The sequence below is a fragment of the Rattus rattus genome, chromosome 3 (genome assembly GCF_011064425.1).
Source record: "Rattus rattus isolate New Zealand chromosome 3, Rrattus_CSIRO_v1, whole genome shotgun sequence".
Classification (NCBI taxonomy): Eukaryota; Metazoa; Chordata; class Mammalia; order Rodentia; family Muridae; genus Rattus; species Rattus rattus.
This window is the reverse complement of record NC_046156.1, coordinates 118,094,662-118,122,283: the sequence shown is the minus strand read 5'-3', so window position 1 is coordinate 118,122,283 and position 27,622 is coordinate 118,094,662. Positions and strand designations below refer to the sequence as shown.

At 42.6% G+C, this 27,622-nt stretch overlaps 1 protein-coding gene across 3 annotated transcripts in view; it reads left to right on the top strand.

Moving 5' to 3' along the window:
• Atp11b (ATPase phospholipid transporting 11B (putative)) overlaps positions 1–10,316 on the top strand; it is a 97,998-nt gene extending 87,682 nt beyond the window's left edge. For 2 of the 3 annotated variants that reach the window (XM_032898508.1, XM_032898507.1), the window contains one exon: positions 3,692–3,799. Coding sequence is in view for 1 of the 3 variants with exons in the window: in XM_032898506.1 (XP_032754397.1) it covers positions 3,692–3,822; positions 9,165–9,246 (213 nt within the window). In the remaining 2 variants the exon portion in view is untranslated. Of the gene's footprint in view, positions 1–3,691; positions 3,823–9,164 lie in introns of those variants that run through there. The other variant, XM_032898506.1, reaches the window with a different exon arrangement.
• Positions 10,317–27,622: the final 17,306 nt, after the last annotated feature.

Genomic DNA, 27,622 nt, shown 5'->3' with positions numbered 1-27,622 from the left:
ACCTTAAATCTAGATAAGGTTTCATACATACACACATATATGTATGTATGTAATTTATGGGCAAAAGCCCTAACGCAGTTAATAATTTGACAATTCTTACTTACAATTAAAAAAAAACCTTTAGTTGATAAAATTAGAGTAAAAATATTTAAAATGTTAAGATACAGCTTTCTAACTTTTTAAGGAAGTTGTTTGGTAACTAACAAAAATTCAGCATTCATCCCTTGATATGGCAATGAGCAGTAAGTCACAATTTATTTCAGAATTTAGGTCTATAAAGGTGGTTCTTTTTCACTAGGCTGTCATGGCCATGCTGTGCTCCCATGGGATGGGGTTGGGGATGTTGCCTAGGAACTTGGGAACCCGGTGTGCTGGAGCGTGAGGCCGACTACTTAATGATCAAAATGCCTGTATAGTCAAAGCTGGTTACGGTGCAACCAAATGGCATCTCACACCATTACTTTTTGTGGCTTCCACATTTCCTAAACATTAAAAGCCTCCCTTCTTGTTACTTTGAATGAAAGGAGACTCTGTTCCCACTCTCATTCCACCGACTGCTGTGGCCCTAGGTTCTCTGTCTGTCTGATCCTGAGTGTTGGGGTAGGTGATGTGCCGGGAAAGCTCTACTGGAGCTTCGCTGGCTCAGAGCCGGGTTTCAGGGGACATCTTTGCAGAGTTCACCATTTACAACGCCCCGGAATTGTTGTCGTTACTATTTCTTTTGTTGTTGTTTTTTTCTTTTTTTGCAAGGGGGGGTTACTTTTATTTCACTCATTAGATGATCTGAAAGAGGGCATTATATAATAGTTTTGACATGTTGCTCTCTTGGGTGTCTAGGATTTAACATTTAGCCATAGGTTTAAGTGATGTGGGACAGCTACCTGAAACCAGATACAGATTCAAGCATTCTTCAGCACATAGATGGACCAAACCTGTGACCTGTGGATGTGACTTTCAAACGATCTTCCTCAGCTGGCTGAGCAGCAGCTATAAGCAAAGTGTAGGACTTAAAAGTTGCAGACAAAGCACTTCCTCTCTAGTTGTTAGGATAGCTCAGTACTTCCTGAAGGAATGTGTTAAACATCAGTCCCATGGCTTCTGAAATACCCTGTCCTTCAAGTCCCCATACTGCCATGCTGACGGTAAGACTGAGTTATTTACTAGAACATGTAGAAAGTAATCCCTGGTTTAACAATAACTTACTAAATTTACCTGCTGCAGAGTTAGTGTGTCAGATGTTTTCAAGCTTTTCTTAACTCTGCCTCTACCAGCCCAGAAGCACTTCCTTCCTGCCCAGTGGCAGTCTGTGGAGGTTACCATTGAGCCCGCAGTGTCACTGTGCCTCACACTGCTTCTCTGGCTTCTCACTTTACCCTCACCTCACTGGATGAGTCTAGAGCTGCCCCGTCTGATAACTGCCACTGCCTCCTTCAGTTGGCTTTCAGGGCTTTCACCATTCAAGAGATACTTCAGAAGCCATAAAGAGAATTTAGAGAGTCCTTCCAGTCAGAGGTAATAGTATTTAACCTGAACCACACCCACAAGCATGAACTACACCACCCACAATGGTTGGTGTGGAGCACATAGGGGAGCATCCTCCCTTCAGGAAAGAAACTTGAGCTTATGGGAGCACAGGAATCAGCAAAGCCCAAACTGGGAATTGATGAGAGCCCTTTGCCTAAGCCAGTATCACCCAGAGTTCTTTATCATAAATGTATGTCCCTTCGGTGGTAGTTAATGGTTCATGGTTTTGGTACATTGGGTCGGGTAAGAGAAACAGTTTTTTAAGTAGTTGATCAACACAAAATTGTGTGTGTGTGTGTGTGTGTGGTGTGTGTGTGTGTGTGTGTGTGTGTGTGTGTGTGTGTGTGTTTCTTTTGTTTTTGGTTTTTTTTTTTTTTTTTTGTCTTACTGGGTTTTTGTTTTTTTTTAAGGGAGAGAAAATGAAGTTGGGTAGGAAGATAGGGAGGATCTTTGAGGAGTTGGGGGAGGAGAAAAATATGATCCAAATACATGGTGTGAAAAAAATGACACAGCAGATTGTAAGATGGCGGTCTCCAGCCCACTAGCTGGGACATAAGCCCTCTCCTGACAGTCTGAGAGCCTGTTGAAAGCTGTGTGAGATTAGTGTTTTCCAAGGGTCTTAATTAGTCATAGAAACCCCTCCCCTTTTCAAAATGAAATGTTTATGTCAAAATCTAACAGAACATAAAGCAATGTTTCGTTAAATAGAGTTTGAAAACAAAGATGTTTAAGCTAAAGAATATGTGAGGTTTGCTTTCTCAGTGCTTAGCAGAGCCCAGGGTTTAGGTACAACCAGACACTTAAAACAAGAGACCCTGTTCTACCTCCCACTGCTTGGAATGGGCAGGGAGTCCATACGTGGATACTGTAGCACTCCACCACGTGCTTGCTTTCCAGATATCCGGTTATTTACATTCCCATCTGTCTCTGTCCATCGTGGTTGCCACAGTGTCCTCTGTTACCATCCTCACATGGCGCATGGTGATTTCCAACCTTGTAGATGTGAGCTTTACCAACATTCTCTCCCTCTCCTCTGCATCTTCTAAAATGTGTTGTACAGAACATTATATACATAAAAAAATAAATTCAGGTAAATTTTTAACCTTACACTCAGAAGGTAGCGGTAGATCATTGTGATTTCAAAGTCAGTCTGATCTAATCTACTCACTGAGTTCCAGGCCATCCAGAAAGGGAGGGGAGGGGGGGGGGGGGGGGGGAGAGAGAGAGAGAGAGAGAGAGAAGAGAAACAAGAGAAACAGAGAGAAACACACACTTTGAGGGTTGGGACTCACTGCTATGTGGTCAGACACTTGCCCTCGCTTTAATAACTAAGGTTGCTGTAGTACTGAGCTGAGTTATCTTTAATAGCTAAGGCTGCTGTAGTACTGAGCTGAGTTATCTTTAATAGCTAAGGTTGCTGTAGTACTGAGCTGAGTTATCTTTAATAGCTAAGGCTGCTGTAGTATTGAGCTGAGTTATCATCTTGCTGAGTCTATTTGTGCCTAAGTCAGACATCTTAGAAATCTGATCAATTCAATTTCAGATCCTAATCGTACCACCGGCTTGCTTGACAAGCCTTGATCCACGTGCCACCAGCTCACTGTTGAAGTAGATAAGCTGCTGATCCGCAGAGGCAGCACCTCAGAGCTGCTCAGCACTTAAGGGGAAGGAAAGTGGCGTGGCTGTGTTTTGGTTGTTTTTGAAAGGCGCATAAGAAATGTTAATCTTATTCTTACCAGACAAGCTAGGTCCTGCCAGACTGTTATTTCCCAGTCCTCAAGAGAGGTTTGCAGTCTACTGTTGTCAGGGGCTGGGCATCTGTCCTTCAGCCAGAATTGCAGGAAGTGCAGAGATGAACTAGAGTTAGTCACTGCCTTCTAAGGAGTTGGCATAGCCAACTGACCATAGCAGATCAAGTGGCAAAACCACAAACCTTTACAGACGGAAATGCCGTCTCTTCACTTTTATACCAGCAGTTATCTAGGTTCCGCGTAGAGCAGGAGGGTTTACATGTATATGTGACTGGACTCTGCAGGTGCTTGCTTCCCACATTGTACCGTGTGTATGTTCATGTCCGCTGCTTTCAGTCTCAAGGTGCCTGTTTTGATCTCTTTATGGTTTCCTGACGTCCGAATCTGTGAATAAGTAACTTGCTCTTCTCCCACAGCTTGCTGAAGCCCCTTCAGGTGTCAAGTGCTTGGACTCCATATGCTGTTTCCCTGGAGAGACCCCGTGCGCATCTGTTGGAAGAGTGCTGGACCGAGTCATAGGACGGTGTAGTCCCAACCATATCAGCAGGTGGGACATTTCACTGGGTAGCCTCTGCTGCACATGAGTGTCCTGGGTGAAACAGGGAGCCTGCTGTTGATTCACATCAGTCACTCTTTGATTTGTAGACGTCACTTTGTAGCTTTGTGGTTTGGTCTTTTCACTCAAAGGAAGAGAAGGCAGCTCTGAGGAGACTCCATCCTGGGGAGGACTTACTGGTTTTAGCCTTTCTAAGCTGCGGTGAATAGGTGTGTGTGTGTGACGCTCTTCCTCAGTGTACGGCTGATTTTATTAGTATTTCACCTCTGCCCCTGCTTTATTCTCTGCTAGGGTTTGGTTTTGTTGTTGCTTTCCTGCCACTTTTCTGATACACAAATAACTGCCCCGCCCAACGACAAGCATCTCCACTTTCCTTATTCTTTATCTGTGCTCTCCAAGGCGAGTCAGTCTTTCTTTCACAGCTACATAGAGAAGGCTTTTTATTCTGCATCATGCTCCTTCCTAAGATATCTGTAATGAATTTTAAAGTGAGTTTTCATTTTAAGATTCCTTTATTTGGCATTTATATCCAATTAAAATTTATGGTTAAACAGATTTTAACAATGCTACTGATGTGTTTATAAAAAGATAAAGAGAGGAGGGGATATGTTCTATGGAGGTGTGATGAGGTATGGGGGAAGGGGGTGCCTCAGCGGGCTCATGTTGAGACATCCCTTCCCCCTGAGGGACCAGCCACATGGACAGTATAGTATAGAATAGAGTTTATTCAGGGCATGGGGAGAGGAGTTGAGAGGGTAGCAGTGGCAGAGAAAGGTGGGAGGGGGGGGGGGAGAAGACGAATAGAGGCCAGCCATGAGCACATGGAAGGGGAAGTGAATGGGGAGAAAGTAGGGGCAGGAAGGCAAGAGAGGAGCAAGAGAGCAAGGAGGGGGCAAGCAGCCCCTTTTATAGTGAGTCAGGCGCACCTGGCTGTTGCCAGGTAACTGTGGGGCAGAGCTTAATGCTAACAGCTGCTAATATTAACTTTCATAAACTATGGGTCAGAAGAATCTGTGGGGCTTTGTCCATTCTTGTCTGTTTCTTAGATTTATCACAGCTTGTTTTTATAGATCATCACCCAGAAATCTATTTTGGTGTAAATAGCATTTAAAATTCTTTTTAAAAATCTCTTCATATTTACCCAATGTGAGTTTGATTATTAGAACTAGATAGAGAGTGAAATCGCCTCTGTGCCTGGTCTCACACCACTTCCCCAGCCAGGTCAAAACAGCAGCGCAGTTAAAGTTGTGATTCCACAGAAAGGAGCTGTGCCCATTCTCCCCAGCGTGCTGTGGGACGTTAAGGCCTTCTGCAAATCAGGTGTAAGAGAGCCTAGGGAAATGCTAGGGGAAAGGTACAAATGAAGCAGTCTGTCTGTCCTTTGGTAAAATAACTTTAACATTTGGTTAGCTTTACAGTTTGAAAAATAACAGGTGCAGTATTATTCACATAATATGAAATGTAGTTTCTTGTGACGAGTTCTCAACTTACTTTATCTTTAGCTTTGCCTGACATTGTAAATACACTGCATATGACGTTGGCCTCATTTATTCTGACTTGAAATATGACAGATGATCCAAAATATTTCTGCAGTGTAGCAGAAATTTCATCCTATATAACAGATTGTGATGAACAGGTAAATGTATTGGGATATTGGTATCTTAAACACAGACGTTTGAAAAGAAGATATATCAGAAAGGTCTTACACTATTATTTTACCTGATGACATTCTTTATTGCTTGGAACCAAGATGGAGTTTAGATTCAGATAGTATATTAGAACTTTACATAGTTTTTACTTCAGTAGAAAATTGTCTTTAGACAGAAATACCTGCCAGCGATTAAAAGACTAGAATTGATTTTTAATGCGCCTTCCCTTGTCTTCTGTGCACGCCTGCTTTCTTAGTCAGCTGCAGGCTCTGAGCCCCTGCCTGCCCCTTTACTGCTCTTTCCCCAACTGCCCTTGACCATGCACCTCGGAGTTACTGGGTTTATTTCAGCATGTCTTCTTTCTTTTAAAAAAAGATTTATTTATTTATTATCTATAAGTACACTGTAGCTGTCCTCAGACTCACCAGAAGAGGGCATTGGATCCCATTACAGATGGTTGTGAGCCACCATGTGGTTGCTCAGAACTCAGGACCTCTGGAAGAGCAGTCTGTGCTCTTAACCACTGAGCCATCTCTCCAGCCCTCAGCATGTCTTTTTAAAGGTGGTTATTACTGTCATTATTTCTGTTTACTGAGAATTATGCCATGTTCTTTTTTCTAAGGTGGTTTTCCCTAGTTAAAGGTTTGCTTTAGTAATTAATTCTTTCACTGGCAGACACCAAATGGCTTCCAGGGCTATCAGCATCTCAGACTATGCCTTTGGTTACTGTTGCCATTTTTTTCTCCTCCTAGCTAAGCAGCCCAAAACCTCTGTGCAGACAGTCACAAGGCACTGAGCGAGTTGGTGTTTTTCAGAAGGCTGTGTGAAAATTACTGTAGCCCATTGTATCATACTCTGATAGTCATAGTTCCTACATGTATATGTGAAATAGTTTTAGTATTTATGTTTCGATATGAAACTGCCTCTATTCTACATTTGTGGCTCATGTCCAGTTTGAAAGGACAGGCAAGGCTGAGCCCTCCAGTACAAGATGTGGCAACTCAGGGCTGCGTTACCATTAACAATACTGAGCATCTCTGGAGACCAAACAGCTTCCCTATGCACATGGGCCATCTGCTAAGTTCGTACTATCCAGACACAGAAGACTTCCTACATTTTTATCTTATGCTAAGGGACTATATCCTACAGTACGTTCAGTTTCCAAAGGAGCATCAAGGTGCCGTGTAAGGGTACACCACGTTCTATCCTAAGGAGCTGTATTTGAGCACTGACTGACATCTCTGAATTTTTACTTCCAGTCATAATGAATTACCTACTGTTAGTCATAGATACTTGGGAATTTGGGACAAGGGGATCTTAGTTTGAGCCTGAACCACTTAATGAGACTCTTAAAAAAAAAAAAAAGAAAGAAAGAAAGAAAAAAAACAAACAAAACAGAGACTTGGCGTTGTGATTGCCGTAGTTTCGTTTCTTGTTAATGTGATTGGACGCTCTGACAAAAGCAACTTAAGGAAGAAAATGCCTATTTTGCTTACAGTCCAAGGGCAGAGTCCATCATGGCAGGGCATTCAAGGTGTAAAGCAGCTGGCCACAGTGCCTCCATAGTTAGGAAACAGATGAATGCATGCTCTTGCTCTACTCATTTTGTTGTTGGTGCTGATATCTTTTGTTCTCCATTTTATACAATCCAGGATCCCCGGCTGAAGCTATGGTCCCACACAGTTTCCACTTTCTATCAATTAATGTAATTAAGATAATCCTACAGACATGCCCACAGGTCATCTCCTTGGTGATTCTAGATTGTCAGGCTGACAGTTAATACATTAACCATCGTCATAATAGACACTGCCAACCTCAGCACGTGGGAAGCAGAGGCAGAAGGTTTGCAAGTTCAAGGCCTGCTTAGATAACGTAGAGTGAGCCTGCCTCAAAATTCAAAAGTAATACAGAGATAGGCTATCAGTTGACTGGTAAAGCACTTTCCTAGCATGTTGAAGGCCCTGGGAGGGGAGTGTGAGGGAAGGAAGAAATCATTAGCTAGTCGGTGTTTCTGGTGTTGAATAGTTTTTCAAAGTAATATCTAACATGAACGCATGCATGTGTGTTTGAAAAGATGAAAAACAAAGGAGACATCACCTGATCAATTTTTCTATGTGTAAGCAGTGTTTGCAAAGAGGAAAAACTAAGGAAGGATTCCTGCTGATTAGAATTGAACATTTAACTCCATTAGGGTGTAGGCAGTTACAGTTACAAGAACCCTGCTTCCCCATACTCAGCAAGAGATAGTCATAGTCTTACTTTTGTTTATTTATGTTGGCTGCCTAGTACCTGCCAGATTTCAGTTCTCTGTGCTCGACAATTGTAAACAGGACCCTCCTCAGTCAAGGTGGAGGGTCCTAGGCTTCTCTGAAAACCATGATGAAACAACTCTTAAATGGATACAGACTTTCTGCAATTGTGTTACCTGGCCGCTGACTTAAGCCTAAGTTGGATACACAGAGAGTCCGTGAGAAAAGAGAGGCTGGGTACAAATGAGTCCCAGCTTTAGCCCTGCCTAAGGAAGGGGGAGACCCTCGTAGTGCTGTGTGCTATGTGTTTAAAGTTATGCACGTTTGGTGTTTACACTGTCCCTGGGCTAAGGGCATGTGTTTTAAGTGTGGCAATCTGTTTTATGGAGTTATTACTCCATCTTAAGCTAATTCAGGGTAATTCTAAACGACAGCGTAAGTAATGCTGACTTGCTTAGTTAAGGCCTTGTCTGTCAATCAGCCTTCTATACTAGTGAAGAACCGCAAGTGTCTTTGATACCCTCTGATGCTAACCACTGACGACATTCAGAGTAATAAAGCTAAAATCCTTAGAGTAGAATTTATACCCGAAAAGAAGTGACCAATGATATGAATTTCACTATTCATTCCAAAGACTTTTGGTAGCTTTATTTGTTTTTCTGTAATATCCAAATACAAGTTCATTTTTCAATAAAACTAAACATTTTTTTTTTTACTTTTGCTGTTTGTGTGTGTGTGGTGTACATGTACCTTCTTGTGTGGGAGTGCATGTGCATGTGCACGTGCGTGCTTGCGTGCCTGCGTGTTTGTGTCTGTACCAGAGGCAGGAGTGCACTTGTCCCTCAGTTGTTCCCCCCTTGTGTATGGTAATGGTCTCTCCCTGAACCCGGTATCTGCCAGTCTGGTACGGCTGCTCACCAGTGAGCCTGTGGACCTGCTTGTCTCCGCCTTCCAGTGCTGGCCTCCCAGGCTCACACAGTCAGGCTCGGCTTCTTAGGCAGAGGTGTGAGTCCAAACTTAGGTTCCGTGTTTGCATGGCAGACGCTCTGTCAGCTCCCGAGTTTGCATCCTCTGGCACCTAGCACCTGGATGTGTGCAATTCTTAACAGTTTGCTTCTTCTCTGGTTATTAAGATTTCAAAAGCACATTATAGCTATTACCTAGAAACTGGCACTGGTAATGAATTTATCATAGATTGGAGTTCATTTCTGTATGGCTATCATATAATTTTTCTCAAGTTTTTATACAATCTAGAATAGGATTCAGTGCTACACTGAAAAACTCTTTAGCATTAAGAAATGAATCAGTGTTTATTTTAAAATTTAAATTGTATTTTAGTCCTACATTTTACTTTAGGTCCTGGTTTCGTTTCATTTTGTTTTTCCACTGAATAGTGATTATGGTGAACCCAACTAACTCTTCCTGTTCCTTTCAGGCTGTGGAGTGCGTCGGATCCGTTCTATACCAATGACAGGAGCATCTTGACTCTCTCGCCAATGGACTCATCAACTTGTTAGAGGGACAGTAGGACTTTGTGGGATCAAGTTCACTTGTCCTCAGGTCTCGGGTCACCACCCTGTTGTTAAAGGACAGTTACTTTCTGGAATCTCTGAGGAGTTGAGACTTTCTCAGAGTCCCTGGGAAACAGGCAGTCACATGAACCCTTCCCCTTCCCCTTAGTTAGAATATGAATATATTACAATTTGGAAATAAAGAGATCCTAACAATCTCTTTGTCTGGTTTGTCCCTTCTGCTCTTGGGACTCCTGGTGGCATTGCAGCCTTTGCTGAGGCCACTGTACTTTAATATCAAGGTAGAGAAAGGGGTCACTCTTGGTTATGTGTAGTTTAGGATGAGTGTGGTTTGGGACTCTTCTATTTAAATCTGCTTCTGTAAATTATGCTAAAGATTTGTCTTGAGAACTCTATTTTTTTTATTAGATTATATTTGAAGCTTTTCGTGGGGAAAGTTAATGTGAATATTAAGGAATTTTGGTCCTTCAGTGACCTGTGTTGTTAATCCATTAGTGCTTTTTAAGTCACAGAGCATGTTTCCAACCGTTGTCTTTTGCAGTGTGGGAAGTAAGCTTATACGACACCAAACTCATGCTGTAACACCACCACTGAAGCTGATCCTACAAGTGCAAAGGGAGTTTTGCATCTCATGTCCAAGTCAGAGTTAGGGCCATTCACTAGACCTCAAATTGGTGTTTGCTAATATTTTTGTGGCCAACTGTGTAAACTTGTAGTGGGTAAATTCAATACCATTGTCATATTAATTTACTGCATCTGTCTTATCTTTTGCATGCTTTAACCTGGCTAATATATTTAAATCCCACCACACCCCCTCCTCTCTTCCCCCCATTATTACCTTCCTCCCTCTCCAGAGACTCTGTTCATAGTTTTATGACAATATTGTAAAGTTCAATTGTATCAATAAAAAACAAGTTTGGACAGTATTTAAATATTGCAAATATATTTAATTATATAAATTGAAATATAAGCCATAAAGTCTTCCTTTGGCCCACTTACAATTGCTCTTGACTTGCTGTAAACCAACCTTGAGAATAAAGGCCTTTTGTTAAGGATCCTGTTACTGCATGTTATCTGATTGAGGGCAGACTGACACAATACAGTGCATTATGCTATGTCCCATTGGAAGGGACATTGTCAGGCATGGTCATTGAAGGGAAATGAAACAGCCTAAACAGCAATAAGTTATCAGCAATAAGTTAAAGCCATGAGTGAGTCATCAGGTCCACACTGGCCTCAGTTTAGTTCCCTGAGTCTCAAGTTCTAGTTTGCAGCTCGTCTGTCACTGAGACTCGGTGTTTATGTTTATGTACAAACACTGTTTTGGGAGCTGTGAGTGACTACTAAAGAACTATGGCCACCTGCCTCTCGGCCTGTGATTCTGTGCACACCCAAGATCACGGGGAAGGTCCTCTTGAGAAGGTGGTAATTGCTCGAAGGTTGTCCTGCAGCTCTCCCCTCCCCATCCTGCGTGAGTGGGACTTGTGGCCTTTGCTGCCGGTAACACAGGGAGGATGACAACTGACTGTACGTACAGATTAGCTGTTGGTTTATCTGTTTCACTGATGCAAGAATATTAGGTTATCCATGTTCGCTGAACATTAATCTTCATAAACAGCTCCTCTTTTACACTTAGACATCACAGGGTTATATTTCGGATGACCTGGAAGTGTGTTAAAGGGATAATACTTACCATCCATGTTGTAGACTTGGAATATTACATACAGACTCGGCAGACTATAGGAAGATGGTACTGTTACCGCTAGAATGTCGTAGAGAGCATGCATGCAATGACATGACATTGAGTAGGCATGCTTTATATCTCTTATGGCATTGATGCACTGTCCACCATGCTGATTAAATATGAGGGACTACAAAATCGCCAAGAGCAGAGCAGAACTCCACTGGCCGCCATCTGGCCTAGCATTGCTTGGTGGAAATTCTGAGCATTCACTATTTTTATTTAGTTAAGAAGACTTGCATAAACACGCAGCCTATATTCTACATAATGAAGAATAGGGCTGGGGCATAGCTCAGTAGCAAACTGTTTGGAAACCTAGACTCCATTGCCAGCAGCATAGTAAGAAGTCAGACATCCACTGGTCTGCTCATTCTGCCTTGTGGCTCAGAACGGTGTTTTAAAAGGAAGAGTGTTTCATACTTCTTAAGAACATGAGTTTCTTGCATTCACTTAAGACAGTAATCAGAGGAAGCCTTTTGTTTTTGTTTTTGTAGTATTCTGGTACCAATTCCATATGATAAAACTTTACTTCAAGATGCCAGAAGAGCCCCCCTTGCACATTCCTTCAAATTCTTTGCCAGTTCAGTGTTGATAATGAACAACTTTATCTGTCAAAAGAGAGTTTGATGCTGAACCTGTTACTGTTTGTTGGCCAATGGCCTCAAACCTGTTTGCCCATCTGAAGGCTGCAGACTGAAATAATGACAAGCGCCATGTTTGTTAGCACCGTTGCCAGTCAGCACCCTCTTGGCTTCAACAGTGCAGACTCACCCAAGACACTCAGATGTGGGCCAAAGAGAACTGCAGCTGCCATGTTTGCTCTCCGGTAAGGACAGGTTTTGTATGTATTTTCTACCTTTTTGGGGGGGCTGACGCTCTGGAGGGTAGAAAAGCTCCTAGAGTTAAGCTAAACGCCAGCATCCTCTTGAGTCTGTAACTGAGACAAATCAGACTGGAAAAGCCTGTGGTTAGCCCTGGCCTGGTTAAGACTGAGCTCATTTCTATTCAGAACAGTCTGGAGCTGAACTTTTCTGAGAAGCTTGAGACTTGTTGGACAGGGGTTAAAGCTACTACAAACTTCCTAACAGAGAGTCTTCAAAATAAGTTTGGAGCCTGGGGAAATTCTATGTTTCTGTTTACCCCAAAGAAATCAATTTAAAAGATAAGCAGGTATAAATAAACCAACCAGTGAGATATGTGTTATATTAATTTTGGCTTTGCTTTATAGATGTTTTTATTCCTACCTTAAAATGAATAATTTTCATAAAATTAACACATTATTAAGGTTTGAGAATGACATTCTACAAAAGCAAATCATCACTGATTATATGTTCGTGGTGGTGACTGCTAGATTCCTGTGAGAGTGAGGAGCAAGAGACATGGCAGCGGAGTTAGGTGTAGCTGTCTGGTGTCCTCTCTCACTTCCCGGCACCATCAGTAGCCATACTGTGCTCACTGCACGGCTTTAACTTTGTGTGGTTTATGAAATTCATCAGGTAAAAATGTTCCTGTATTTGAGCGCTTCTCCTTTGTTTGAATTCATTTTTCTGCTCATCAGAACCAGCTATGCCAAGCTTGCTTCAAGTTAGTTTCCAGAATAATTCTCCATGATCATACAAGGATAGTGTGGCTTTCACTAGCTGTATGGGGGGAGGGCGTCTTTTTGAGATAGGATTTTACTCTGTAGTCCTGCTGGTCTGGAACTTCAGTAGACCAGGCTGACCTCAGAAGTCGTCTGCCACTGCCTCATGAAGCTATGGGGCGTTCACAAAAGGGACCTATCATGACTGCCCTCCAAAAGGCCCAACAAGTAGCTGAAGGAGTCAGTTGCAGATGTGTGCACCCAACCAATGGACAGAAGCTGCTGACCTTTCTGGTTGAATTAGGGAAAAGCTGGAAGAAGCTGAGGAGGAAGGTGACTCTGCAGAAAGACCAGCAGTCTCAGCTAACCTGGACCCCAGAGATCTCTTAGTCACTAGATCACCAACCAGGCACCATACTCCAGCTGAGACAAGGCCCCCAACACATGTGCAGCAGAGGACTCCCAAGTCTGGGTTCAGTCAGAGAAGATGCACCTAACCTTCAAGAGACTGGAGGCCCCAGGAAGTTTATAAGTATGTGGGGTAGGTGGAGTGGGGACATCCTTGTGGAGACACGGTGGGGGGGGGCATGGAGGAGGTGGGGGGTGGACCAGGGGAATAAAATCTGGAGTGTAAAAATAAATTAAAATTTAAAAAAGAAAAATCCTGCCCCTGCAGTCCAGACACCACCCGGACCTGAAGGGAACCGGTCAACAGTTCTCTGCACCCAAATCCCGTGGGAGGGAGACCTAAACCTTCAGGGGGGCAGACACGCCTGGGAAGCCAGAAGAGACTACACTCTGCCCACATTTCTGACTCCAGAGGAAAACACCTAACACCATCTGGGACCCCGGTGCACGGGGACTCCGGGAAAAGGCTGCACAGGCCCTCTGGTTGCCGCCCTCACGGAGAGCTCAAAAGCAGCCCACCAGGAGCAGACTTGAGCCTCGGGACCACAGGTAAGACCAACTTTTCTGCTCCAAGCGACCTGCCTGGTGGACTCAGGACACAGACCCACAGGAACAGCTGAAGACCAGTAGACAGGAAAGACTACACGCCCGAAAGCAGAACACTCTGTTCCCATAACTGGCTGAAAGAAAACAGGAAAACAGGTCTACAGCACTACTGACACACAGGCCTATAGGACGGTCAAGCCACTGTCAGAAATAGCAGAACAAAGTAACACCAGAGACAACCTGATGGTGAGAGGCAAGCACAGGAACCCAAGCAACAGAAACCAAGACTACATGGCATCATCAGAGCCCAATTCTCCCACCAAAGCAAACACTGAATATCCAAACACACCAGAAAAGCAAGATCTAGATATAAAATCACATTTGATCATGATGCTGGAGGACTTCAAGAAAGACATGAAGAACTCCCTTAGAGAAACACAGGAAAACATAAATAAACAAGTAGAAGCCAATAGAGAGGAATCACAAAAATCCCTGAAAGAATGCTAGGAAAACATAAATAAACAAGTAGAAGCCTATAGAGAGGAGTGTCAAAAATCCCTGAAAGAATTCCAGGAAAACACAATCAAACAGGTGAAGGAATTAAAAATGGAAATAGAAGAAATAAAGAAAGGACACAGGGAAACAACCCTGGATATAGAAAACCAAAGGAAGAGACAAGGAGCCGTAGATACAAGCATCACAAACAGAATACAAGAGATAGAAGAGAGAATCTCAGGAGCAGAAGATTCCATAGAAATCATCGACACAACGGTCAAAGAAAATGTAAAACGGAAAAAGCTACTGGTCCAAAACATACAGGAAACCCAGGACTCAATGAGAAAATCAAACCTAAGGATAATAGGTATAGAAGAGAGTGAAGACTCCCAGCTCAAAGGACCAATAAATATCTTCAACAAAATCATAGAAGAAAACTTCCCTAACCCAAAGAAAGAGATGCCCATAAACATACAAGAAGCCTACAGAACTCCAAATAGATTGGACCAGAAACTCCTCCCATCACATAATAGTCAAAACACCAAATGCACAAAATAAAGAATATTAAAAGCAGTAAGGGAAAAAGGTCAAGTAACATATAAAGGCAGACCTATCAGAATCACACCAGACTTCTCACCAGAAACTATGAAAGCCAGAAGATCCTGGACAGATGACATACAGACCCAAAGAGAACACAAATGCCAGCCCAGGTTACTGCAAAACTCAATTAACATAGATGGAGAAACCAAGATATTCCATGACAAAACCAAATTTACACAATATCTTTCTACAAATCCAGCCCTACAAAGGATAATAAATTGTAAAGCCCAACATAAGGAGGCAAGCTACACCCTAGAAAAAGCAAGAAACTAATCATCTTGGCAACAAAACAAAGAGAAGAAAAGCACACAAACATAACCTCACATCCAAATATGAATATAACAGGAAGCAATAATCACTATTCCTTAATATCTCTCAACATCAATGGTCTCAACTCCCCAGTAAAAAGACATAGATTAACAAGCTGGATACGCAATGAGGACCCTGCATTCTGCTGCCTACAGGAAACACACCTCAGAGACAGACACTACCTCAGAGTGAAAGGCTGGAAAACAACTTTCCAAGCAAATGGTCAGAAGAAGCAAGCTGGAGTAGCCATTCTAATATCGAATAAAATCAATTTTCAACTATAAGTCATCACACAACATAAGGAAGGACACTTCATATTCATCAAAGGAAAAATCCACCAAGATGAACTCTCAATCCTAAATATCTATGCTCCAAATACAAGGGCACATACATACATAAAAGAAACCTTACTAAAACTCAAAACACACATTGCACCTCACACAATAATAGTAGGAGATTTCAACACCCCACTCTCATCAATGGACAGATCATGGAAACAGAAATTAAACAGAGACATAGACTAAGAGAAATCATGAACCTAATGGACTTAACAGATATTTATAGAACATTCTATCCTAAAGCAAAAGGATATACCTTCTTCTCAGCTCCTCATGGTACTTTCTCCAAAATTGACCATATAATTGGTCATAAAACAGGCCTCAACAGATACAGAAAGATAGAAATAATCCCATGCTTCATATCAGACCACCACGGGCTAAAGCTGGATTTCAATAAGAATAAGGGAAGAACACCCACATATACATGGAAGTTGAACAATGCTCTACTCAATGATAACCTGGTCAAGGAAGAAATAAAGAAATTAAAGACTTCTTAGAATTTAATGAAAATGAAGGTACAACATACCCAAACTTATGGGACACAATGAAAGCTGTGCTAAGAGGAAAATTCATAGCTCTGAGTGCCTGTAGAAAGAAACAGGAGAGAACATATATCAGCAGCTTGACAGCACACCTAAAAGCTCTAGAACAAAAAGAAACAAATACACCCATGAGGAATAGAAGGCAGGAAATAAACTCAGAGCTAAAATCAGCCAAGTAGAAACAAAAAGGACCATAGAAAGAATCAACAGAACCAAAAGTGGGTTCTTTGAGAAAATCAACAAGATAGATAAACCCTTAGCCAGACTAACAAGAGGACACAGAGAGTGTATCCAAGTTAACAAAATCAGAAATGAAAAGGGAGACATAACTATAGAATCTGAGGAAATTAAAAAAATCATCAGCTCCTACTACAAAAGCCTATATTCAACAAAACTTGAAAATCTGCAGGAAATGGACAATTTCCTAGACAGATACCAGATACCAAAGTTAAATCAGGAACAAATAAATCATCTAAAGAACCCCATAACTCCTAAAGAAATAGAAGCAGAATTAAAAGTCTCCCAACCAAAAGAGCCCAGGTCCAGACGGGTTCAATGCAGAATTCTATCAGACCTTCATAGAAGACCTCATACCAATACTATCCAAACTATTCCACAAAATTAAAACAGATGGAGCACTACTGAATTCCTTCTATGAAACCACAATTACTCTTATACCTAAACCACACAAAGCCCCAACAAAGAAAGAGAACTTCAGACCAATTTCCCTTATGAATATTGATGCAAAAATGCTCAATAAAATTCTGGCAAACTGAATCTAAGAGCACATCAAAACAACCATCCACCATGATCAAGTAGGCTTCATCCCTAGCATGCAGGGATGGTTTATTATACGGAAAACCATCAACGTAATCCATTATATAAAGAAACTGAAAGAACAAAACCACATGATCATTTCATTAGATGCTGAGAAAGCATTTGACAAAATTCAACACCCCTTCATGATAAAAGTCCTGGAAAGAATAAGAATTCAAGGCCCATACCTAAACATAGTAAAAAGCCATATACAGCAAACCAGTTGCTAACATTAAACTAAATGGAGAGAAACTTGAAGCAATCCCACTAAAATCAGGGACTAGACAAGGCTGCCCACTCTCTCCCTACTTATTCAATATACTTCTTGAAGTTCTAGCAAGAGCAATCAGACAAAAAAAGGAGGTCAAGGGGATACAGATCAGAAAAAGAAGAAGTCAAAATATCACTATTTGCAGATGATATGATAGTATATTTAAGTGATCCCAAAAGTTCCACCAGAGAACTACTAAAGCTGATAAACAACTTCAACAAAGTGGCTGGGTATAAAATTAACTCAAATAAATCAGTAGCCTTCCTCTACACAAAAGAGAAACAAGCCGAGAAAGAAATTAGGGAAACGACACCCTTCATAATAGACCCAAATAATATAAAGTACCTCGGTGTGACTTTAACCAAGCAAGTAAAAGATTTGTACAATAAGAACTTCAAGACACTGAAGAAAGAAATTGAAGAAGACCTCAGAAGATGGAAAGATCTCCCATGCTCATGGATTGGCAGGATTAATATAGTAAAAATGGCCATTTTACCAAAAGCAATCTACAGATTCAATGCAATCCCCAATGCAAAGGACACCATCGACGAGAGAAAATGTCAGCCTAAAGAATGGGGAGAGATTTTCACCAACTTCACATCCCATTAGAGGGCTAATATCCAAAATATATAAAGACCTCATGAAACTACAAACCAAATAAAATGATCCTATTAAAAATCAGGTCCATTATCTAAATAGAATTCTCTATTTGTAAATGACGGAGAAACAAACATTTTGCATCCTTAGCCATCAGGGAAATACAAATCAAAACTAGTTTGATTTTACGACTGTCAGATTGGCTAAAATGAAAAACATAAGAGACAGCACACGCTAGCAAGGAAAACAGTCTTCCATTGCTGGTGGGAATGCAAACTTGTACAACAACTATGGAAATCAATTTGGTGGTTTCTCAGAAAACTGGGAATTCACTCTGCTTCAAGACCCAGCTATGCCACTCCTATGCATATACCAAAAGACGCACCATTCTACCACAAAGACCCATCTTAACGGTGTTTATAGCTTTATTCATAATAGCCAGAAACTGAAAACAACCTAGATGTCCCTCAACAGATGGATGTATACAGAAAGTGTGGTACATTACACAATGGTGTTATTACTTAGCTGTTAAAAAATTATGTTGTGAAATTTGCATGCAAATGGATGGAACTAGGAAAAATCATCCAGAGTGAGTTAACCCAGACCCAGAAAGACTAACATGATATATACTCACTTATAAGTGGATATTAGCTGTTAAATAAATGATCATCATGGTACAACCCACAGGCCCAGAAGGGCTAAGTAACAAAGGGTTCAAGGGGGCACGTGGATCACCCTGGAAAGAGGAAAGGGATAGGTTTTTACAGGGGTCTGGGGGTCTATGGCAACAAGAAGGATAGGGTTGGGAGGGAGGAATGGAAGGAGAGAGCATGGGGAAAGACTACTGGGATTGGAGGGCACAGAGTGGACGGAGGGAGTACAGTGTGGAGACCCAGTACAGTAGAAACCCCCAGGATTCTATGGGGTGGCCCTAGCAGGTTCTCCTAGTAATGGAGGATACGGAGCCTGAACCAGCCATTTTATGTAACTAGGTAACTTCCTGTGGGATTGGAACAGCAATCCAGCCACTAGACCTCCCACCTACACTCTAGCCTGCCTGCAAGATGTGCTGGGGCAATAAGGCACTGAATTTGTGGGAGTTCCCAACTAAAGCCTGGTCTCATTTGGGGCCTGACACTGCCTGGATGACCAGAAACCAGAGGCTTAGATAGCCCAGAGATAGGAAAGAGGTGGGTGAGGGAGGGGCCAGTAATGATTCCTAAGGACAGTCTGCTAAACTCACAGCATGCCTAGGCAAGTGTCATCACAGAGGCTTCCATCAGCAGCTGATGGGAGCAGACAGACTCACAGCCAAGCATTAGGTGGACACCATTAGCACAGGCTCTAAGGTCAACAATTAGTAAGTGGGACCGACCCTATGAAACTGAGACGCTTCTGTACAGCAGAGGACACCATCCTTTGGACAAACCCGCAGCCTACAGAATGGGAAAAGATTTTCATCAACTACACATCTGAATATGTAAGGAACTCAAAAAACTAGGTATCAAGCAAACAACCAATTTAAAAATGGGATACAGTTCTAAACAGAATTATCCAAAGAAGAAATTCAAATGACTGAAACATTTAAAGAAATGTTCAACATCCTTAGTCATCAGTGAACTGCAAATCAAAACTATTTTGAGATTTCATTTTACACCTGTCAGACTGTCTAAGATCAATTAAAAACAAGAGACAGCTCCTGCCGTTGAGGATGTGGAATAAGGGTGACACGCATCCGTTGCTTGTGGGAGTTCAAACGTTTAATAACCACTATGAAAATCAGCATGGTAGTTCCAAAGGAAGAAATCGATCTACCTCAAGATCCAGCTACACCATAGAGACCTCCTTAACCAACTCATCACTGTTCTCTCATAACAGCCAGAAATTGGAAACAACCTGGATATCTCTCCGTAGATGAATGCATAAGTAAAAGGTGGTGCATATATGAGTGGGATATTATTGGCCATTTTTTAATGACATAATGAAATTTGCTGGCAGATGGCTAGAGCTAGAAAAAAATATGTCCTGGGTGAGGTAAATCAGACTCAGAAATATGAATATGGTATGTGCTTACTTCATATGATATCGGCTGTTAAGTCCATGATAACCAAGCTATAATCCAAAGAACCTCAGAGGTTAGGTAGAGAGTAGGGGACTAGGTGTGGAGCTGGAACAGGAGTGTCAACCGAGGACTGGGAGGGAAGAGGGGGACAAGGGAGCAATACGAGGAGAGACAGCTCAAATTGAGGGCCATTTGAGGGGTAGCATGGAAACATAATACAGTAGAAGCTTCCTAAAATATAGACATGCATGAAGGTGACCTAAATGAAATCACCGAATAATGAGGGGAAAGTGTCAATGGGACATCTCTTGTCACCAGATGAAGCTTCCAGTACCAGGTTGGGTTACATCAAATTGAGTTGTTGCCTAAAGGTGTCCCATGGGAACTCAACACCACAGGCTGTTGCCAAGACAAACTGCTCTGGACATACCAACAGCAAGGTCCCATGGCTGAAGACAATACCTGTACAACTCATCGAACATGGAGAACTGCTGTTGTCTGCACAGAACCTTATGCTCATGTGCTAACATCGCTGGTACAGGAATGTACTCTACAGACTACTCATGGGAAATGTCAATACCAACCTGAAGGGACCGTGTAGTAGTCCAGGCAGAGAAGTGAACCCAAGAGAAGATGAGAATGAAAACTCAGTTCAGGTTGATTTTATCACCTGGATCAGACTTCAGGGCGTCTAAAGCCAGGCTGTTCGATGTCAGTACATTTAAAACACAGTATCACCTGGGGAAAAGTCTCCAGGCAACGCTCATTCCAAGTTCAGGTGCACAATAGAGGTCAGGGTGTGACTACATAGAAACTCCTTTGCAAAGTATGTGTGACCACGATGGTAGGTTCTATAGTTAAAGGGCCTAGAATCTAGTGTGGTCTCTCTCCAAGATAGCATAGGGGTCAGAAGTACATAAGACATATGTGACACCTCCCCGAAGGATAGGTCCTATTAACTCTGGGAGCAAAAGATAAAGGTCTAGGGGAGTCTAGGGTAACCATTCTGGGGAATTTGGGTGAGGTCTAACTCTATAGCAAAAGGTGGGTGAAATCTGCCTACACCAATAGCAAAAGGACTACTATGTCATTAATGATGTCCACCCTCAGCTTTCTGTGAATACAGGTATTTTATCTCCCCCACTGAAGTGACAACCCTGGATGATTAACATTAAAGATGATTAACATTCTTGGTTCCCTACTGCTCAGCAGGTACAAAGACCCTCGTGCCCCAACACCAAACCAGCCACAAACCCTTTGATCCACAATGGTGTCCTATCTGCAAGATATGCTAGTGCAAGAGTGGCACAAAGCTATGGGAGTGACCAGCCACTCCCTCTCTACCACACGATAAACCCATACCTGACACTGCTTGGGTGACCAAGACCTGAGATTTGAGACTAGATAGTCCAGGGACCTAGGGTAAAACCTAATGCTACAGTTGAACACATGACAATAAAATGACTCCTAGTGACATTCTGCTGTACTCCAAAAAACAACAACAAACAAACAATGAAAAAACCCAGAGCCCCTGAACCAACAGGATGGACACACGTATGAACTCACAGAGCTGAGGCAGCATGCACAGGGCCTGCATGGGTCTGCACAGTGCTGTCCTAGGGCTGAAGAAGTGGGCACATGCCCACCCCTAACCCAGAAGCTGTCTCCAGTTGGTAGGCACTTGCAAATGAGCATTTCTCTCTGTCCAAGGACATCTCGCTGGGGACAAATGACTCTAGAATAGGCAGTGTGCCCAGTAAGAGCAGACGGACAACAAGGAATGAACTCCGGGCGTCCTTGGAGGTTCCTTCTCTCACGATGTCATGTCAGGGTTCTTCCGTTTTCATTTTCCTTTTTCATATTTATTACCTTAAAATTTTTTATCTTATTATTTTCCAGTTTAACTTTTTAATTTTATTTATATATTTTTCTTCTTGCCTTTTTTCCTTAGAGACCTTTTTTGTGTTGTGGCTTCCAGTTTGGGAATTTTGTAGAAGGACCTCTGAGCATGTTGCAAGTGTGTCTCTGTTTCTTGTGCTATTTTCCTTCTGTCTGTTTTATCCGTTTTCAATGCCTTTTCATCTTATGATATCACAGAGTATGTATAGTATGTACTTGTGTCATTCTGTTTCCTCAGTAGCCGGTTTGTTTTCTAATTAGAGACAGAAAAGTGGTGGATCTGGGAGGGGAGGTAGGGAGTAACTGGGAGGAGTAGAGGAGGGGAGACCGAAATAAGGATATATTCAGTGAGAGGGAAAATTGTTTTCGTTTTTTTTGGGACTATATCTTTCTATGTAATCCTGTCCTTGAACTCAGAGATCTGCCTGCATCTGCCTCCTGAATGTTGGATTTAAAGTGTACACCACCATGCCCAGCCTAAGAAAAAGAAGTCTATTTTCAATAAAAGGAAAAACTTTTCCAAAGTTGAGCTGGAATGTGGCCCAGCAATAGTGTGCTTACATTGTCTTCGTATGCACAAAGCCCTAGGCTCTGTCCAGCACCACAGAGGTGAAAAAACGGCAACAGCGACAGCAGCAACAACCACAACATCAGTAGGAATCACAACAACACAACAATCACAACAACAGTAGGAATTACACCTGGCAGAGTTGTAGTATCCAGAAAATATAAAGAACTCAACTGAAAACGGGCACACGCCAACTCAGGACCATGAAGACATAGGAAATTTGAAAAGGGCCAATTTAGGAGATTAAATCAGAAACCAAATATCTCCATAAAGAGAAAGCGAGACCACATAGATGGTTGAAATCTTCCAAACATCAATCAAAGAATTCATGCCAGTCATCTTTAGACTGATCCCAAACTGAAGAAGTACGTTCGAACCCAGGAAAGAGTTTCTGTAAGAGAGGCTGGCAGTGTTATCTGATCACTATTGATACAGAACTTGTGGAGGAGACGCTGGCAGCTGTATCCATCGGCACAGGAAGGGGAGTACACAACCGGCACACAGAAATTGTTCTGGGAAGGAAAGGATGCTTCACCACAGTAAGATCATGAGAGCATGTTAGCAGACAGACAAACATACCATTGCTCCAGTTAGTGCAAAAGAAGTATAGCCAGCCCACCATTTGCTGTGGTAAAAATAAGTAATAAATAGGGGAAGAATGTAGAGAATTACCACAGCCCAGTGAAAAAACCCAGCTAGCATCAGGCTGAATGGTGAAAGTCAGCTTTTCCTCCAAAATCAAGAATAAGAGAAAGGTGCTGACTTGAACCATTCTTTTCAAGGTCTGAACACCTAACCAGGGGATCCAAATTAGGAAGATTATCTGTGTTCACAGATGATATTTTACATATTAAAAGAAAACTCTAAATATCTTAGTCTGGGGCTAGAAAGATGGCTTAGGGGTTAAGAGCAATGGCTGTTCTTCCAGAGGTCCTGAGTTCAATCCCCAGCAACTACATGGTGGCTCACAACCGTCTGCAATGAGATCCAGTGTCATCTTCTGGTGTGCAGACAAATGTACAGAGAGAGAGAGAGAGAGAGAGAGAGAGAGAGAGAGAGAGAGAGAGAGAGAGAGAGAGAGACTTATATACATATTTTTTAAAGCTTAAAAAATATATATCCTATATCATATATATTATAAAAATATATATCCTATATCCACACATACATACTCCATTAGAACAATGGATTCAGAAATAAGACAAGATATGGCCATCGATCAGGTAAAGGAGCATGTCACCAAGCCTGGCAGTCTGTTCAATCTCAGGACTGACAAAGCAGAGACAACTGGAGCTGTGCTCTGTCCTCTACGAACATCCCACATAGTTCCCATGCATCCCTCCCTATGCACTATAAATACATACTTTAAAAAGGCATGATACAAACATGATACAAACTATTTCTATGCATTAACAATGAACAAGTCAAAAAGACTGAGCACGGCCAGATACACCTGTTAGACTGGATCAGGGCACTACTTGACTGGAGCAGGAGGATCTTGAGTTATAAGCCAGTCTGAGTTACACAGATAGCCCAACCCTGCCCCCGTCCCAAGAAACCCTATGAAAATGAATATCACATTTCCAAAACCACCATGAGAATAAAATACACATGCTTCATGGGAACCCTGTGGCATTTGATCACTCCGCACTTTGGAATGCAGGCTGTGTTATCCCTGGCCACCTTGGATTTGCCATACATTTTCCCCTGCTGGTCCTAGAGCCACTCCTTTCCTGGATTCCCTTCCCAGGCACCGCACATAGATCTTTCTCTTGGCCTACCCGGGCCCAGGTGCTGTGCTTCTGCCTGACCAGACCGGGAAATAGCCACAGGCTTATAAATGACCAACCATCTCCAGCCAGCTTCTGAACCTGCTGGTGGGAGTTTGTTCTGGCAAGGTCCTGGTGGGACCCTGTCAGACCTTCTAGACACAGGATCAACATTACACTCTGGACACAGTCTGAAGCTACAACTACAGTGGAGAAAGAATGGATTTTGGTCATCAAAAATATTTTTTAGAAGAAGAAGAAGAAGAAGAAGAAGAAGAAGAAGAAGAAGAAGAAGAAGAAGAAGAAGAAGAAGAAGAAGAAGAAGAAGAAGAAAGAGGAGGAAGAGAAGAAGGATGAAAAGAGGAGGAGGAGGAGGAGGAGGAGGAGGAGGAGGAGGAGGAGGAGGAGGAGAGAAGAAGAAGAAGAAGAAGAAGAAGAAGAAGAAGAAGAAGAAGAAGAAGAAGAAGAAGAAGAAGAAGAAGAAGAAGAAGAAGAAGAAGAAGAAGAAGAAGAAGCAGCAGCAGCAAGTGGGAGGACTCACAACTCCTGCTTTCAAAGCATATTACAGAGTTAGAGCAATGGGAGCGACACTCGCATGGAGCCAGTCACAGCACAGTGCATCCAGAAGCCCATGACCAGCCCCTTGCATATGGTCAGCAGCCTTTAAATAGGATGGGAGCTGCATTCAAAGGGGAGTGGTAGCTTATTCAACTAGTGCTGCTGGGAGACTCACATGCAAAACAAGAAAGGCCTTGCTCTACCCCAAGTCAAAATGAGGTTGACTAAGGATGTAAAACGCAAATCTACACGCTTTAAAATTGTAGACTAAAGCGGCTGGAAATACTCATGAGCTTTGAGCACAACAGCTCACACCCATGGTCCCAGCACTAGGAAAGCTAGGACAGGAGGACCCTTGGAGCTCGAGGGTCAAGCCAGCCCCGCTGTCTGCTGAGGTCCAGAATCAGTAAGAGACTCTGTCTCTAAAAACAAATTAGGAAATGGTTGAAGAAGACACCCAACACAGACCTTCATACACTTCATCAGGATGGAAAAAAAGACCTGTAAATCCTGTATTGTTAAGGGTTAATAACCAGAATATAGAAAGAACTACAACTTTACGAAAACAAAATCAATTTAAAAAGGGCAGCGGACTTGGACATCTCCCAGGATGATGTGCAAACAGTTACCAGATATGAAAGTGTTTAACCCTGAAGAGGTGCAAAGCAAACCCATGATGTGGGACTCGAGAGACGGCTCCGTGGTTGAGAGCACCGCTGGTGGTCTTCAGCTTCTTCTTGAGGACCCAAGTTTGGTTCCCAATAAACTACCTGTGAGTACAGCCTCAGAGAACCAACTCCTTCTGGCCTTGATAAATACCCACAATATTCATACACGAACCTCTGCGCAGTTATACACGTATACACATAATTAAAAATAAAATGTTTAGATATTATCCCACACCCTTTGGATATTTACTTTGAAAACAGAAGGAAAAAGAAAGTGATCGTAAGTGGTCAAGACACTGGAAAAATGTTTAGCACATGGAGTACTGTTGGGAAGGCTATAAAGCAGTAAAGCCACTACAGATAACCACGTCCATCCCTCAAAACCCTTAAAACCACCACATCCTCTAGTGATCTCACTTCTGAGCATAGCTCAAAGCAGGGCCTCAAAGAGGTGTATGTACACCTAGGCTCATAGATGCGCTGTTCCAAATAGCCAAGAGTTGAAAACCATCTGTAGATGCACGAGGAAGCAGAATGAGTATGTGTGTAGACATACTGTGGAACTTATTCAGCCTTGAACAGGAAAGAAATCCTGCCGTATACTTCAAGGACTTTTGTGGGCATCCTGCTGTGAAATAAGACAGTCCCAAGAGGACAAGTGCTGTGGTTTCACATTGAAATCTAAAGTAGTAAGTTCTGAGAAAAAGAAAAGTTAGTGTTGATTGGGGACAACAGATGGAAGGAAGCGGGACGCTGTTAAAAGAACACAGAGGTATTGCTGTTTTAAACAGTGTTTATCATTCAGCAGAAAGCCGAAACAGAAATTCGGCTTATGAAAATAAGAAAGCAGGAATTGCTGCTCGCCAAGCACAGCCTCCATCTATAGTGAAAGGCCCTGGCAATCCTTTGGGTCATCATTCCTGTCTCTATTCCCACGTGGAGGCTTGGACCGGCTGGCTGGTTTTGCATGACGGTCTGGCTGATCATTACGGGGTCTGCAGCAATAGTGACCAGTTTGGCGGCCCCATGTTTTCCTAGGTGAAGATTTACAGCCCCAGCTTCCAGCATGCCTTTTACAGTAAGAACTAACAACTTCAATATCTAATCCAGAACTTTTTGTGTCTTGGTGTACTACATAAAGTTCTCACATTCTTCCCTGGTTTTACGTCAACGCCCACGGGATAGCTTCAAACATGCCAGCAAACCTCCTAAAGGCATACTGTGGAAGTCCAGGACATGTATCTCCGTATGAAGTGATCTGTGGGCCAGCGTAATCTCACTGGCCTCCGTCAGGTATAAAATGTGCCTCTGAAAACTGGCTATCAACGCCACTGTGCACTGGCTTCCTCTACCGCCCATCCGGCTCTCTACAGAGCTCAGCTGCAGCACAAATGGCACCTTCTTTTTCATGCTTCACCATCACCTGTGTCTGACTCCTGGGAGTACACTTGTCACAGTTCCAAGTCAGTCTGGGAAGAGCTTCAGTGCCAACTGCTTACGTCTTCTGAGGTCCTGTTTTGAGCTCTGCCTCTTCACCATATTAGGGTCACCCAAGGAAGAGTCATGTTTACCGCTGAACTGCCAGTCTCTGAGACCTGCCCCAGTGCCAGCAATGGCTTTGGGAATCCAGGAAATTGTCTTCTCCTCCCCACTAAAGACTGCAGTCTTTGCAGGCACTGCTCCCTTGGTCTCTGCTCTGCCAGCAGGACAGGCCTATGCTGCTGTTTTTGCACCGTGGAGCAGTAAGTTCACCTTTGCTCTCCTTCTTAAACATGGGCCGAGAAACACTCAAGAGCCTAGGACTTTACACTGATTTTATAAACAAATACACATGCCTCAGCAAGAGTTTAGCCAGAAAACTTCATTATCGTGTGTGTGTGTGTGTGTGTGTGTGTGTGTGTGTGTGTGTGTGTGTATGGATGGATGGACGGATGGATGGATATACATACTACATGCTTCATCATGGGTCACAAACAATTTATCATTTAAAAGTCGAACACGGGTGCTCGAGAGATGACTCAGCAGTAAAGAGCACTGCCTGGTGTTCCAGAGGAGCTGGGTTCAAGTCCCAGCATCCACACAGCAGCTCACGAGTGTCGGTAACTTCAGTTCTAAGGGATGCGATGCCCTCACACAGACATACATGCAGACAAAACACCAATGCATAGGAAATAAAAAAGTTGAACAGACTTTAGACTAGAGAATCCTAGGTATATTTCTAAACATTTAAACAAACACTTGTATATAAATGTAGATAGCACTATTATTTAACCTAATATCAAACTAAACCCAGACTACCTATCAACTGACAGCTACATAAACAACGTATATCTGTACAGTGAATGTACTTTAGTTATAGAAAGGAATGGTGCTGTTATTCATTACAGTATATGGTAAGCCTTGGGATCATTAAACCACAAACCATGTATTTACGATTTCGTGTATGGGAAATGTTCACGAGGGATGGAGCTGCAGACTCAGGAAGGCGTTACCACGGGTAGGTGCCGAGGAAAAGGCAGCTGGGGACAGTCCAGAGGCCGCATCTTTAGTGGAAATGTTCACCACTGTACAGCCTCAAGAAAATGGGAAAAG